This window comes from Dipodomys spectabilis, unplaced genomic scaffold, assembly GCF_019054845.1.
Source record: "Dipodomys spectabilis isolate Male_0828 unplaced genomic scaffold, ASM1905484v1 ptg000042l, whole genome shotgun sequence".
Lineage (NCBI taxonomy): Eukaryota > Metazoa > Chordata > Mammalia > Rodentia > Heteromyidae > Dipodomys > Dipodomys spectabilis.
The window spans coordinates 16998010-17014315 of record NW_024870719.1 but is presented as its reverse complement, the minus strand read 5'-3'; the positions used below and the strand labels follow the sequence as shown (position 1 = coordinate 17014315).

General features: G+C 36.3%; 1 protein-coding gene across 1 annotated transcript in view; it reads right to left on the bottom strand.

Moving 5' to 3' along the window:
• Nucleotides 1-1217: 1217 nt before the first annotated feature.
• Nucleotides 1218-16306, bottom strand: part of Styx (serine/threonine/tyrosine interacting protein) — a 42416-nt gene continuing 27327 nt past the window's right edge. The window contains exons 7-11 of the mRNA XM_042677794.1: nt 14486-14525; nt 14360-14410; nt 12638-12710; nt 6904-6997; nt 1218-4783 (exon numbers count right to left, since the gene is read on the bottom strand). Of these exons, the coding sequence (XP_042533728.1) occupies nt 4710-4783; nt 6904-6997; nt 12638-12710; nt 14360-14410; nt 14486-14525 (332 nt within the window). The 3' untranslated portion in view covers nt 1218-4709. The remainder of the gene's footprint in view (nt 4784-6903; nt 6998-12637; nt 12711-14359; nt 14411-14485; nt 14526-16306) is intronic.

Here is a 16306-nt window from a genome sequence, read left to right as displayed (position 1 = left end):
ACATATGTGTGTGTGTGTGTGTGTGTGTATACCATTTTTTCTGGATATCTAAATGATACTTTTTCTGGAGTCACATTTTAATGAAACATGGAATATTATAAAATTAATTGACTGTGGTACTTAGAAATGTGGCACTGTAACATTTTTGAAATGTTGATGGAAGTTTTTCTACTTAATGTGATTATCATGATAGTATTATTCTAGTCACTGTCTTGGTTAATTTTATTTATTTTAATGATTTTTTTTTTAAGTCAGAGGAGTAATGGCTCTAGTTTTGCATTCCATGCTAACATTAAACCTGTTTGTATAAACAGAATTCTGTCTATATTTTTCTTGAGTTTTATACTGATCTATCAGGTTAAATCATGATGTATTACAACATAGGTCTGTGTGTTCTTGGTAAAATTATCTTAGAAAGGAAGGGGCACCAGTTTCTCATCTCTTGATTCATACCACTAAAACTGCATTCTGGATTTCCCTCCACTCACCTCTAGTTTCCCAAAACAACTGAAATTGACAATAGAGAGTGAACTACTTACTGACAGCCTATACAGATGAACTTATTTGTTTCTAGTGAAAGCTACTTTTGTCTCTCCAGAAGAAATTCTGTAACTTTAGCAGTAGCATCATTAGGTCAATTCCGATATTAAAAAGCTATGTTAAATAAGACTGGTTAAAAAGGCAAAATTTCATGCTTATTATGATTACCACTGAACTAGCTGAGGTAAAACTACCTAAAAGATTGGCATTTCAGCCAGGTGCCAGTGACTCACACCTACTTAGGTGGCTAAGATCTAAGAATCATGGTTTGAAGCCAGCCTGGGCAGGAAAGCCCATAAGACTATCTCCAATCAACCACCCTAAAAAATTCAGTTGTGGCTGAAGTGTAGGGCACTAGCCTTGAGCAAAAAAGTTCAGGGACAGTGCCCAAGCACTTAGCCCTAGAACCATAAAACAAAGATTGGCATTTCAACAAATCCCTTTTAGTTGTATTAAGATTCTCTCTGAAATCTTTCCTGGGGGAAACAATTATATATAAAGTTTAATATATAACAATTGTGTCAGTAAGAAAAACAGTAAATCTTGTATTTTGGAGGATAAACTTAACTTTCTCAGTACTGAATGTTCATCTACCCTTTTTAGTCTATAAAAGTGAATACCAAATTACTTCTGCCCAGAAGATAAACAAGTTTTGAGACATAACAGTAGGAATGAGCTTTTTGAGGTATAATGGCACAACAGTTTTTAATACAACCACCAATCTTCACAAAATAATTTTAATACTTTGTGCCTAGGCTAGCAGCATGTTGCACTGTTACATTCCTATACATACATTTTACTGAAGTACAATGTTAAAAGCAGAGTAACGTAAGCAATTGCCTATACAAGGTAAATAGACACTGTACGTTATTTTTCTTCTTGAATTATTTTGCTGCATAGTAAACTGCAATTACATGTCAGTACAATGTTACTGATTTATAGAATACACTTTGAACTGTGAGGTATGGTGGCTCCCTGTGAGAGAGAGCTTAACATGTAAACCTGAATATTTTGAGAGTGATACACTTTTTTTAGCTGCCATGGATGGGAAAGACAAAAAAAAAAAAAAAAAAATCCAGCACTCAAAGACCCTAGAAACTAGTTTTTCTAAATCAATAAAAAATAAATTCTCTAGTAAATCTCAACTACTTCCTATCATTTCCTTATTGGATCATTATAAACAAAGATAACTAATATTGAAGTGAAACTGTGTTTGTTACAGGTTTATGGTTTAAACCAATTAAAAAAAAAACAAAAACAAAAACCTGCCAGGTAACTGCTCATTTACTTTACATCAGGTTGAGATCCTGATATATACACCTCAACTTTACAATTCAAGATTGCCATTAAATACTTCTAAATCACTGGAATTACCATGGTAATAAGACAATTAGGAACCTTATATATAGAGAGAGATAGATATATGTATTTTTTTCTTTTTACAAAGGACATGCTTAACATTTTCTGATAATTCCTCTAAACTCAGATTAAGCATAAAATTCCTCCAGAATGAATATTTTTCTAAAAGTTATGTGGTTAAGAGTTGGTAGCAAAATATATTACACTTTTTTTTTAACATTTCCACCATACAGTAGATAAAAATTAAGTATTGTTTAAAAACCTGAAGAAATTAACACGAACCAATTATATGAAATTAGAGGATGAGAATACTGACATTCCAGCTTGAAAATTTTTAATATTTTCATACTTTCAAAGTGGACAGTAATGCACTTTCCCTATGTCGATGTTAATTTCACTCTAAATTCTGTGCTCAGATTACTACTTAATGTTAAAATTGGGTGATTATTCATTCATACATTATTCAGATCCTCTAGAATATAAATCATGATTGGCTAAGTTTCTCAGTTGACTATCACAAAACATAACTGAAAAGCATCACAGAAATAGAACCAAACAGAACAAAAAATAAGAACTACCAGATCATCTAGTTGAACAACAAATACAAACAACCAAAGAAAAACCTTACGTGTTCTTTTATGAAAGAATAGTAAACCTTGTTTTGTCCACATTAATATTGTGCTCAATATGGGTGGGTGGTAGTCCCTTTTTGAGATTGGCAGTCCTAGTGTTTCAGAGAGCCTGTCTTCCTACACAGGTACTTTGAGAACAAAAATAGTATTTAGAAAGAGTGGAAAGTTACCAGATAAAAATTCTTAACAGCTGAATCTGTCATTTTGGTCAGATTACTTTAGCAAGGATGTATATTTTTATGAAACTAATTTTTCAAAACCTCAAATGCCTCATTTTTAAGACAAATTTACTCTTAAAATATTTTAAGTAAAGCTTCTGCTGAATAAAGCATCATAGATTATGATTTGATTGCAAGAGATCTTTCCTGCCTGTCCAATGTGAAATATACACAGGAAAGCTACCATTTCTTCACCAAGTAGAAGTTTTGAACACCTAATGCAACCTGACTCCATTAGACTACACCAAATGACCTAATTGTACACTACTGTACAATTGTACAATCCCTCAGAGGGATCAATAATATGCTGTTTTCAGGGTAGTTGAGAGGAAATCAGAAGAGGAATACAGAAGGGCCAACAGGAATTAACTCTTAACAGAATAACTCTAATTATTTTCCCTATGCTGGATAATAGAGATTTATCTGTATTTTTACATCAAAAGGAGGAACACAAAGCAAGTAACTTAGTGTAGTAAGTTACTTTGCACAGTGCCTCTGGGTACTAGGGGAATGCAATATTCCCATCAGTAAAGCACCTCAAGAGAGGACTGAGAAAGAGTGAGATAGATACAAAGGAGTTTGTGCTACCCTAATGTCATCAACTACAAAAAGTTAAAAACTTTCTCCCCCTAAAATAGCAAAAATGTTTTTCTTAGAATTAACTTTTATACAATATAAATAAAAGTAGAGAACCAAAGACCCATAAAGTGACTTTGTTAATGCAAATTACAGGAGGAATTTGGATTAACTCACTGTAAAGAACTAATTAAAATTCTTTTTGAAAATACACAAGCCTTACAAGTCACTTTCCCCAATAAATGCATCTTCAAAGAAAACCTTGCCAGTCTGAGCTAAAACTTCACAGAACAATTAAGACAACATAAATGTCCCATAGTCCAAATAATTTAGTAGTGCTTCTTCAAGCCTTACACATTCAGTTTAATTTACGGTTTAAAAAATTACAGAAAAATATTAAGAATGTTTTACTGTCATACTAGTTAGAGGTCACATGAGCATTTAATTTTTTTAAATGATGAAAGGCACTTTTTGGGGGGGGTTCATTTAGAAAAAAATAGTGCTACATTAGTTTCTGATATTCTATTTAGAACCATTTTAGAAAGTTAAAAAGGGCTAGGCAACTCTGAAAAGAATAAATGCAACATTTGGCTTTAAGAAAAAAAGCTAAAAGGGAAATCATTTGAAGAATCTAACACTATCATTGTTTCTGAACATCTGGTACAATAAAGCAAAACATCTTTTTTTGGTAAATTAAACCTTTCCCTATAAACAAATTAAGAAGGTGTTAGAATGGAAGCATTAATTAGATTAAGTTAGTAAAGTAAGGATAGCTGGTTGTCATGATTTATAGATTAATAGGGGATCAAAAATTTAAATAAAATGCTAATTAGGTTATTGAATTATACCAAAAATGTGGCAGATTCTTGCAGTTTAATGTTTCTGTTAGAGGCTTCATCATAAAATTGAACTGTAAAATTATTTTTAAATGTAATATATAGAACACAAAACGAACTTTTAGCAAACATTAGGAAATGTTATAAATTACCCAAATTCAAAGCGAATCCCCCTAACTTGCATTTTGTTTAAAGTAATAACTTTGTATCATACAAATAAATTTCAAGTATGAAAGTGCATTATTGCAATAATACCTCTTTGTGAGTCCAAAAATTCTTGGTTTATAATAAAACTGTAAAGTGTTTTTAAAAAAAGGAAAACCATCAGTGCTATCTATTGCAGAAGTCCAATATCTCAGTGCTATCTATTGCAGAAGTCCAACATCTTCTTAAAACGTTGCTCAACAAGTTGCAGAGAAACATGTCTGGAAGCAACATATAATTGAAAAGAAACTACTTGCGTTTTTCCCATTTTTACATTATTTTTTCCTGGTATTTTCTCCTTTCTTTCCCAATAGAAATTATCCTCTTTTATAATACTCCTTGAGTCAGCCGTTCTGTGCAGTTGCCACTTGCATATTTCCAAAATCATCATCTTCTTCATGTGTTCTCTTCAAACTGCCTAGTTATTGAGTGAATGTAATGTAAAGTGAGAGCTTATATAAACACAGATTATCACAGCCACTAAAATTTTTGTCTTTCAAAATATGATACTATGTATATACACTATGATAACTTTCATGGTTGAATTTATAGTAAATCTTTAATGACAGTATACATAATTCCTCCCAGGAATTAAGTAAAGTCTCAAGCATTATAATAAACAGTAATTTAAAAGTGTCAGAATAGAACTTTAGAAATAGGAAATGGTTCATAAAGTTTGATTGCCAACCAACTTGAGGCTGATCAGGCAACATAAGATGTGATTTAGAACATACATTTTTTTTTTTTTTTGGTCAGTCATGTGGCCTGAACTCAGGGCCTGGGCCCTGTCACTCAGCTCTTCAGCTTCCAGTTTTCTTGTGGTTAATTGGAGATAGGAGTCTCAGGGACTTTCCTGCCTGGGCTGGCTTTGAACTGCAATCCTTAGATCTCAGCCTCCTGAGTAGCTAGGATTACAGGTGTGAGCCACTGGCTCCTTTTATCTTCTCTTTATACCCCAAATCTGCTCATATAAAAACTTCCCACAGGAAGTGGCACTATGGCTCAAGGAGTAGAGCACTAGCCTTGAGCTGAAGAGCTGAGAGAGAATGCCCAGGCCCAGATTTCAAGCCCCACGATTGACAGACAGACAGACAGACAGACAGACAGACAGACACACACACACACACACACACACACACACACACACACACACACACACACACACACACACACACCCCACACACTTTCGGGTAGTCAAACTGTCAGACTTAAGATCTGTGCTAAATCCTACTAATACTTCATTCATAGATTCTAGTATGCTCCTAATATCTCACTATATGATTAATAAAATAAGGATATAAGGAAGTAAGGCAGGAGAAAACATCCAGCCTACGAGGGTCCTGTGATTGAATTTGGATGAATTGCTGCAGTTCTACAGGAACTCTGAATCAAGATTGGAAGAATGAATGAATCACTTTCTCCTGAAGTGACATTTTCAAGAAAGGAAGATTATGTCTACTTTTCTCATTTTTAGGTGAAAAAACTCAGTGCACAGGCTGAGTTCAAGCTCCAGTATTGACACATACTTTTCACTTTAAGTGAGAAAAATAAACACAGGAATGCCATCAGTAGTTCAGTTTTCTAAATTGCAGATGAAATTAGAACAGACACATGGAAAAGTCACAAGCTTTACTACCATGGTAATGTTACCTTCTGAAGGAATTAAGTCAGTAAAAGCATTGGCAAACCAAAAATGTCATTCATTACAAATATGTTTATAAAAGTAAGTCTGAGCGGGGCGCGCCAGAGGCTCACGCCTATAATCCTGGCTACTCAGGAGGCTGAGATCTGAGGATCACGGCTTAAAGCCAGCCCAGGCAGGAAAGTCTGTGAGACTCTTATTTCCAATAAACCACCAGAAAACCAGAAGTGGTGCTGTGGCTCAAGTGGTAGTGTGCTCACCTTGAGCTTAAGAGCAGAGGGACAGCATCCAGGCCCAGAGTTCAAGCCCCATGACCAACAAAAACAAAACAAAACAAAATAAAACAAAATCTGGAGAGCAGGGTACAGTGGCTCATCCCTTTGATCCCAGCTATGGGGAAGGTGATCAGGAGAAGCATGTCCTTTAGAGAAGTTGCTTGGATGGTTATCTTAGAAAAAGGGATTTCAGGTGCTTCTAAAACAGTAGAGATCAATACTGGTAGGCAGAGGAAAACTGAGGTAGCTCATGTTGCTATTTTAAACTTGAAACAATTTTTTATTAACCACATTTTATAAAATAAGATCACAACTTAGTTACCCGGACTCATTTTAATAGGACAACAGTTGTATTATTTAAGAGATTTAAAACTAACTGAAACAGATACCTGATCTTCCAGTCAACATACTCTAATTGACTATGCAGCACTGTTCTCACAGCTCACTCTAAGTCATATTATAAAGTAATCATTTAAAAATTATCTTGTGTTAATTTGATAGCCACAACAAAATGTCCTAAATAAGTTGTTTAGTATAATTTGTATAACAATTGGATGCTTTTTTTCCACTTAAAAAAAATTCTCTCTCTCCCCAACTTACCCCCAAAACAAAAACCCATACCTGTGTTGCCAGAATGAACAGACAAGGACCTTTCTATCTGGAGTGGTGACATCATTTGTATTGTTAATTTTGCTAAGTAGATGGCTTCATATTCCTAGAAAAAGACTTAAATTAACTTACACATTTACATTCCTGGATACTCCAAACAGTGATTAATATGCACAGTACTGATATTCTTAGCTTATAATAAACTGCCTCTACATTGCAAGAGAAATACAGGTTTGAAATTTTTTTTTTTTTTTTTTGGGTCCAGTCATAGAGCCTGAACTCTGGGCCTGGGCGCTGTCCCCCAGCTCTTCAGCTCAAGACTAATGCTCTACCTCTTGAGCCATAGCGCCACGTCCAGCTTTCTTCTGCTTATGTGGTGCTGAGGAATTGAACCCAGGACCTCATGCATGCAAGGCAAGTGCTCTACCACTGAGCCACCTTCCCAGCCCCCCAGGTTTGAAATTCTTATCTCATAATCATCAGCTACTGAGAAGTATAAATCAAGTTCACACAAGTAGTATTGTACATTTAACTGCCAGTCAGTATATGTCTTCCACAACTGTAGCATTAGCTACAGAAGTCTCTAATTTGATCTGTTAAGAACAACAAAAATCCTAGCACTTAGAGGATGATGAAAATCTTGAGTACTGTGGTTTGAAGCAAACCCAGGCTTAGACTTAGGACTTAACCTAAATCCCTGAGACTTTTATCTCCAATTAACTACCAAAAATATGTGAGTGAAGCTTTTGCTCTAATGGTAGAGTGCTAGTCCAGGAGAAAGCTAAGGGACAGTGCCCAGGTCCTGAATTCAAACCCCAGCATGGAGAGATACACACATGGACACGGACAGACACAAAAACTTTAAACTGGCAGTATCATTAAAAGGTTGTAAGAATAAAACTCAGTGTAATACTTTAAAAATCATTAAGTCTTTTAATATATCTAAGTATATGTTTTTTTTCTAGTTCCTCAGAAACAGTAACTCTTGCCCTAGGAGAATAACAATAATCCCTTTATCCAGAAGAGTTAAAAGCATTTCTGCTCCTCTGCCCTTTATGAAAACAGGGACATTTGAAGAAACTAGCAGACATCAATACTTCTAAACAGGGGAAGAGAAAAATAAGGAAATGTTAACAAAATAGGTCAAGATAGTAGATATCTTCAAAGGGAAAAGGAGAGTTGTACGTGGAAAGGCCATTAAGAGGCTTCTGAAGTCCAGGTGAATAATTTCTTGACTTAGAAATGGCTACGAGTGCTTATTTGTATTTTATTCATTTCCTGTATGTGTACTATATTTCATAGTAATTTTGGTCTGGCATTGTGGTATCATCTGTAATCTCAGTACTCAGGTGCTTGAGAGGCTGGAATTGTGTGTCCTAGGACAGCTTGGAATACATGAGACAGTCTCCATACTCACCTGTACACAGAAGATTCCTGCTTCCACAGCTATTTTAGGCAGAGAAGTTAATTGTTAACAGTTACCTGATCTTGGTGAGTTGAAATTAAAGGCTATGGTTTGGAAGGTGGCTTAGTGGTACAGTGCTTGCCTTGCATGCATGAAGCTCTAGGTTCGATTCATCAGTACCACATGAAAAAGTGAGAGTGGCACTGTGGTTCAAGTGGTAGAGTGGTAGCCAAGACTGGCAAAAAAAAAAGAGTAAAAGCTAACTTATTAATTCCTACACTTGGTTATACATGAGAATTATATGAGCAATTTTAACCAGCACACTTGATTTTGGACTTCTTGGCCTCAGATACTATGAGATAAAGCCTATCTTATTTTCCTGTGACAGCCCAAGTTGACTTTGGAAAATGGCATTTCTAAAACTGCGTTCAAAAAGAGATACAAGGACTCCTAGGAAGAGGTATGACAACAGATGTTTGAGCCCAACAATGAAATGGAAAGCAAAAAAAAGACCATACCCAACAATTCTAGCAAAATATTTATTTTTCCCTTTGCCCTGGATTATCCCAATCAGCATACAGATGTTAATAGTTTCTCCTATCTTAGAAATCAAAACCCTAACTCACCAGTCACTCTTTTATGTTTTCTCCTTTAAGGCAAACAAAGTGTATGTGGTTAAGATTCCTTTTCCCATTTTTCCTTGAACAGTCTGCAATTATGCTTATCCTCCCTATTTACCTCAGAATTTTGTCAAGAATACCAACAATCTCATGTTTGTTGGCACAGAAATCACTACCCCCTTTTTCTCCCAGTGAATTGGAGATATGAACTGAAAGCCCTCACTCACACTTACCAGGTGGCTAAATACTGCCACCAGGTATGACCTTCATCTAGAAACCTTCTTGCTCAATCTGTACAGGATTTTTTCTTTGTTTAGATACCACTTTCTCAGTAAGGCTTTACTTATTACCCTTTAAAATTTTTAATTCTTGCAGACTACCAGTGGCTCACATTTATAATAGTAGATACTGAGAAAGCTAAGATCTCTAGAGGATCAGTTTGATGTCAGCCCCAGCAGAAAAGTGTGACACTCCTCCAATTAGCCAGCAAAAAGCTAGGCTGGAGATGTAGCTCAAGCAGTACAGCACTAGCCATGATTAAGGGTAAGCAAGCCAAGCAAGTGTGAGAATCTAAGTTCAAGTCCCTCTAGTACACTTAAAAAATAATAATAGTTCTTGCTTTGTATGTCCCTCCCCCACGGTATAACCCCTGCTTTCACTGTATTTGATGTTGGTATAATTTGTGGAGGGGAAGGGGAAAAACAAATCGTTTAAATAGAGATACAGGTGGACCCATTGCAACAATGAGATGTACAAGTCGTTATGTCAAAAATGAACTTTACAACTTTGGTGGGAGAGGGGAGGAGGGCTGGGTGGGGGCGGGTAGGATGGGATGGGAAGGGGAAACAGAGGAGGCTACAATGCTTGATAAGAAATGTATTCATTATCTTGCCCATGTAATTGTAACCCCTTTGTACAGTATATTCACAATAAAAAAAAATAATTCTTGCCAGGTGCCAGTTGCTTACGCCTATAATTCTAGCTATTCAAAAGAGGCTGAGATCTGAGGATTGCGGTTCAAAGCCAACCCAGGCAGCAAAGTCAATGAGACACTTATCTCCAATTAACCACCAGAAAACCAGAAGTGGTACTGTGATTCAAAGTGGTAGAGCACTAGCTTTGAGCAAAAGAGCTCAAGGACAGCACCTAGACCCTGAATTCAAGCCCCACAACCAAAGAAATAAAAACTTCGTGTCCCATCCTCCTTTCTTTCTTGAACATATTACTTAATATTTTTTTGTTTGTCGGCATTTAACACCAAGAGATCAGGGACTTTTGTCCGTTTCATTCTGTGCCTGTATTTAGAATGGTCCCAAGATAGTATTTCAAATATAGGGAGTAGGGCATGCCTGCAGTTCTAGCTACTTGGGAGAAAGAAGCAGATTGAGTCCGGAAGTTGGAGGGCACCCTGTGCAACACATCAAGTTCTCATCTCAAGAAACAAGTAAGTAAACATAGCATGGGATATAGAAGACAGAAAATTTGAGCATAAAAAAAGGAAAAGAACCAAGTTGAGAATAAAGAGAAAATCAGATATATGAAAAAACAAACAAATTACAGGCCTGAGGAGAAAGATCAAGTGAAGTACAATGCAAAAAACAAAAAAAAATAAAAATAAAAATCCAAATACATAATAGAAGAAACTTTCTCTGAAATAAGGAAAGCCTACAATCTGCAAGGCACAAGTCATACGAAGATTCAAAACCACTACCACAGCAAAAACAACTAACTTCTGCGTAATCATCAATATAGTTTTTGACAGTGTGGGAGATTGAACCTATGCCCTTGATAAGCAAATACTCTATCACTGACCTACATCCCTAAGATATCTGGATATACATCTAAACATCACTCTCCCTGTAATAATCAAGTTTTTTCTTTCTTGTTTCTGTTGGTTGTGGGGCCTGAACTCTGGACCTGGGCGCTATCCCTCAGCTCTTCAGCTCAAGGCGAGCTCTCTACCACTTGAGCCACAGCTCTACTTCCAGTTTTCTGAGTGGTTTATTGGGGATAAGAAAGAGTCTCATGGAGTTTCCTGCCCAGGCTGGCTTTGAACTATAATCCTCAGACCTCAGCCTTCTGAGTAGCCAGGATTACAGGCATGAGTCACCAATGCCTGACTAATCAAGTTTTTTATGGAGGAAAAATTTATAAATTAGTCTGCCATCAGAGCTCTCTGGAACAGCATTCTATAGAATGTATCAGGTAGACATGCAAAGCTATAAAGGAGAAAATACTGAAAGCTTTTATCTAGCCAACTGTCCTTCAAATAAAGGGGCAATAGAAAAATATATGCATGGGGCTGGGAAGGTGGCTCAGTGGTAGAGCGCTTGCCTTGCATGCCAGAGGCCCTGGGTTCGATTCCTCAGCACCACATAAGCAAAAAGAAAAAAGCCGGAAGTGGTGCTGTGGCTCAAGTGGTAGAGCGCTAGCCTTGAGCTGAAGAGCTGAGGGACAGCGCCCAGGCCCAGAGTTCAGGCCCCACAACTGGACCCAAAAAAAAAAAGAAAAGAAAAATATATGCATGGATTTGTAGACGATATAATGTACAGAAATTCTTTTTCTTTTTTGTCAGTCGTGGGCTTGAACTCTGGGTTTGGGCGCCATCTCTGCGTTCTTCAGCTCAAGGAGAGCGCTCTTTCACTAGAGCCACAGCACCACTTCCAGTTTTCTAGTGGTTTATTGGAGATAAGAGTCTCACGGACTTTCCTGCCTGGGCCGGCTTTGAACCTCGATCCTCAGATCTCAGCCTCCTGAGTAGCTAGGATTACAGGCATGAGCCACCAGCGCCCAGCCTGTACAGAAATTCTTTTAAGTAGGGATCGAGAACCAACTTTACGGGAGCTGAATGAGAATTAAGAATGAGCAACTAGAGAATATAAATTAGACTAAAATGCAAATATTTTAACTGATATCTACATATAAAAATGTAGAAAACACAATTATGAGAAATATAGGAGGTAATATAAAATAATTTTCCATGGGCTAATACTACTTAAAGTTACATCTAGCTGGAATGTAGCTCAATGCAACAGTGCTTGTCTGTCATATGTGAGGCTTTGGATTCAGCCCCCAAAACTGTAAAAAATAAGTATACAAGAAGAAAAAAACCTCTACTCTATATCGAGGTTTTTTAAAAAGGATGCAAATAAATAAGAAATAATTATCAATGGGATAAATATACTGTTAAAGAAATGATGTTAAAACTGGCCAAAATAGCAAAACTCAAGCATAGAACATGTTTGGAAATGCATCTAAAACAAAATTAGTTAAGAAGGTTGTACTTCTCTACTCCCTTTTCTTGGTAACAGCAACTTAAAAAATATATTAAAGAGATATAAGCTTAAATCATCAAATTAGTATTTTTAAACATTAAGTTCTTCCAGAGTAAATTATATACTAAGCTATGTGGAAAAAAGATTTTAACTATCTTACTTTTTTTTTTGTCTGCCGTGGGCTTGAACTCAAGGCTTGTGCACTGTCTCTGAGCTCTTTTTCTCAAGGCCAGCAATCTACCACTTTGAGCCAGAGCCACTTCCGGTTTTCTGGTAGTTAATTGCAGGGAAGTCTGATGGACTTTCCTGCCTGGAATAGCTTTCAACCTGGATCGTCAGACCTCAGCCTCCTGAGTAGGCAGGATTACAGGCATAAACCACCTGTGCCTGGACTATCTTACAATTTTGATTACCTTAAAGAGAAAATGGAAAAAAAGTTAAATTACCTGAAGTTGATGGACAAATCCAGCATTAGGATTAATACAAAATCTTCTTTCTTGGACATAAGCAAAAGCATCTCTGGAAAAAAAAGTATGAAATTCTTATTACAAATTATTTCAAAAGATTTCAATTTCAAAAAGTTTTCCAGAATTTATTTAAAGTAGGAAGTTACCTAAAAATTTATCCTAAAGTAGGTAAACAATCATTGAGTTTAAACGTACATAAGGGGACAGATTAAATACTGTAATCCCTCTAGCATGTTCTAATCCCAACTGTGTGTACAAAGGGAATTTGGCCAATTTCTCTAAACTTTAATTTTTTTCTCTTATTTTTGGAGAACTATAGTGAAGATGGAAGATAATGAATGTAAAATCACTTTGTGCATGTACCATACCAGTCATACAGTACATGCCCAAAGTACTACCATTTAGTTAGAGAAAGAGTACCCAGCACAAGAGAATCAAAGGTTACTTTCACTATTAGTATCACTGACAAGATTCTTAATAGAGAATGTTAGAAAAAAACATATACATGTAAAATTTGCATGTATACACATATATGTATATACGTATATGTGTGTACATATATATGTGCAACTTGTACATATACATATATATGCAATTTATCAGTATATATATTGCAAAATACTTCTGTGCATATAAAATCTCTTTAATTAAAACATATTTCATTAATTCCTTTAATTGATATTTAAAAGTCAACTTTTAGAAGTGGCGCTGTGGCTCAAGCAGTAGAGCGCTTGCCTTGAGCTGAAGAGTGCAGGGACAGTGCCCAAGCCCAGAGTTCAAGCCCCACGACCGACCAAAAAGAAAAAGAAAAAAGTCAACTTTTCTATTTGTTAATGATGACAGGATTCCTTAAAACTAAAAATTCCTCAGCCTCCTGAGTGCTGGGATTAAAGATACGTACTACTACCATATTCAGCATATATTAGACTTTTATTATTTTTTTTTATTTTTCTTTCTTTATTTTTTTGGGGATCCGGTCATGGGGCCTGAACTCTGGGCCTGGGCACTGTCCCTCAGCTCTTCAGCTCAAGGCTAGTGCTCTACTACTTGAGCCACAGCGCCACTTCTGGCTTTTTTCTTTTTGTTTATGTGGTGCTGAGGAATCGAACTCAGGGCCTCATGCATGCAAGGCAAGCTCTCTACCACTGAGCCACCTTCCCAGCCCTATTTTTATTTTTAAAGTGGCAAAGCAAGGCATTCCATAGAGAGGTATAGATAGTACACTGTTAAAAAAAACAGCATGCTCAAGCTAGGTGGCTCAAGAGCAAGGTAAGTAAAGAGCAGAGAGAAAACCATTTCCTGCTCCTCATTCAGGAAATGGGAGTTAAAGACTTAATAAAATTAGACTTAAAACAAAGTTAACATTATTTATGTCCAAGAATTTTTAAACTGAGACTAACCAGTTCCCTAATAGCAAACAAGTAATTTTCTATGGGTTATTTCAGCTATATGTTACCTTGGCTTCTTAAAATACCAACACTTAACACTAGTTTTAGAAAGCACAAAAAAAAATTAGCCTAAAAAAAAATCTACAATAGGAAGATAAATTAGGTAAAGAGATTAACCATGGGATGTAAGGACTTATCTAATGAAGTATGCCTATATAAAATAACAAGGAATATTAACTTTAAACTCTCATTTCTGTAAGGTTTGTTTTCATGGCAATCTAAACTGTGGTTAGGTTTGAGTGTACTTTCTTACCTGTACTTCATTCCAAATGTTTCCATAATGTATGCAATAACAAAGGCAGCACTGAAGACAAGACAAAAAAATTAGAAAATGCACTCATTAATTTGAAGGAAACAAATACCATCTTTAACTTCTTACCTTCTGGAGATCCCTGCATTTCCATGAACAAGAACTTTACCTGAAAAAAACAAATACTTATTCTCAGAGACAAACACATGAGTTAGCAACTAAAACATACTGATTATCACTTATCAACCATAGTAAATCATATACATGCCATTTAATAATTTTCAAATGTTTGATTTTATACATCCTAGACTTTTGAAGAAATTTTTACAGAGAATTTAAAATTTGCTCTAGGGAGCAATTTAAAGAGTGTATCCAAATGAAACAAAAAGTTTGGAAAATACAAATTTGAGTATAGTCTACTTTAACTTACAATGTCCATATACAGCATATAGGATAAACATCAACTTAAAAAGTTACTATAAGACATAATTTATACAACTGAATTCTGTAAGACTTTTAAAAATGAACTAATAACAATACTCCTCAAGCTTGTCTGTGAAACAGAAACAGAAGGAGCAATTCCAAATTCATTCTATGAAGCCAGTATCACACTCATGTCAAAACCTGGTAAGGATCCAACAAAAAAAGAGAACTACAGACCAATTTCTCTAATGAACACAGATGAAAAGCTCTTCAATAAAGTATTAGGCAACAGAATACAGAAACAAACAAAAATAATACATTATGACTAAGTAGGCTTCATCCCACAGATGTAAGGCTGGTTTAACATATGCAAATCAATAAATATAATTCACTACATTAACAGAGCCAAGGACAAGAACCACATGATCATCCCAATAGATGCAGAAAAAGTCTTTGACAAAACACAACATCCATTCATGTTAAAAGCTCTGGAGAAATTAGGAATAGAAGGAACATTACTTAAAACAACAAGCTATTTGTGGCAGATCAACAGCCAGTATCATACTAAATGGGGAAAAACTAAAACCATTTCCTTTAAAATCAGGAACAAGGTAAGGATGTTCACTCACTCCTCCTCTTCAATATAGTTCTGCAATTCTTAGCCAGAACAATAAGGCAAGAAAATGACATAAAATGTATTCACAAAGCCTGGTGTTGATGGCTCACGCCTATAATCCTAGCTACAGGGATCTGAGGATCACAGTTTGAAGTCAGCCTGGGCAGAAAAGTCCCCATGAGACTCTTATCTCCAATTAACCAATCAAAAACCAGAAGTGGTGCTGTGGCTCAAGTGGTTCAGTGCTAGCCTTGAGCACTCAGAGACAGCACTCTGGCCCTTAGTTCAAGTCCCACAACCGACACATCCACATCCACACACACACACACACACACACACACACACACACACTTAAACACAGACCTTCCCCGTCCCTACAACCACCCATACCACTCCTAGATATCTACCCTGATCAGCATGAACCAAGGTATGATAAGGGCATCTGCACATCCATGTTCATTGCTGCACTATTCACCTTAGCCAAAATCTGGAAACAACCCAGAACACTACAATAGGTGAGTAGATCCAAAAAATGTGGAATGTATATACAATATAATTTTACACAGCTATTAGAAAGAACAAAATAATGTCATTTGCAGGGAAATAGATGGAACTAGAACAAATGAGGTAAGGGGCTGGGAAGGTGGCTCAGTGGTAGAGCGCTTGCCTTGCGTGCATGAGGCCCTGGGTTCGATTCCTCAGCACCACATAAGGAAAAAGAAAAAAAGCCGGAAGTGGCACTGTGGCTCAAGTGGTAGAGCGCTAGCCTTGAGCTGAAGAGCTGAGGGACAGCGCCCAGGTCCAAAGTTCAAGCCCACGACCGGACCCCCCCACCCCCCCCAAAAAAAAACAAAAACAAAAAACAAATGAGGTAAGCCAAGATTAGAGAGATGAATGGTGCATGTTCTCTC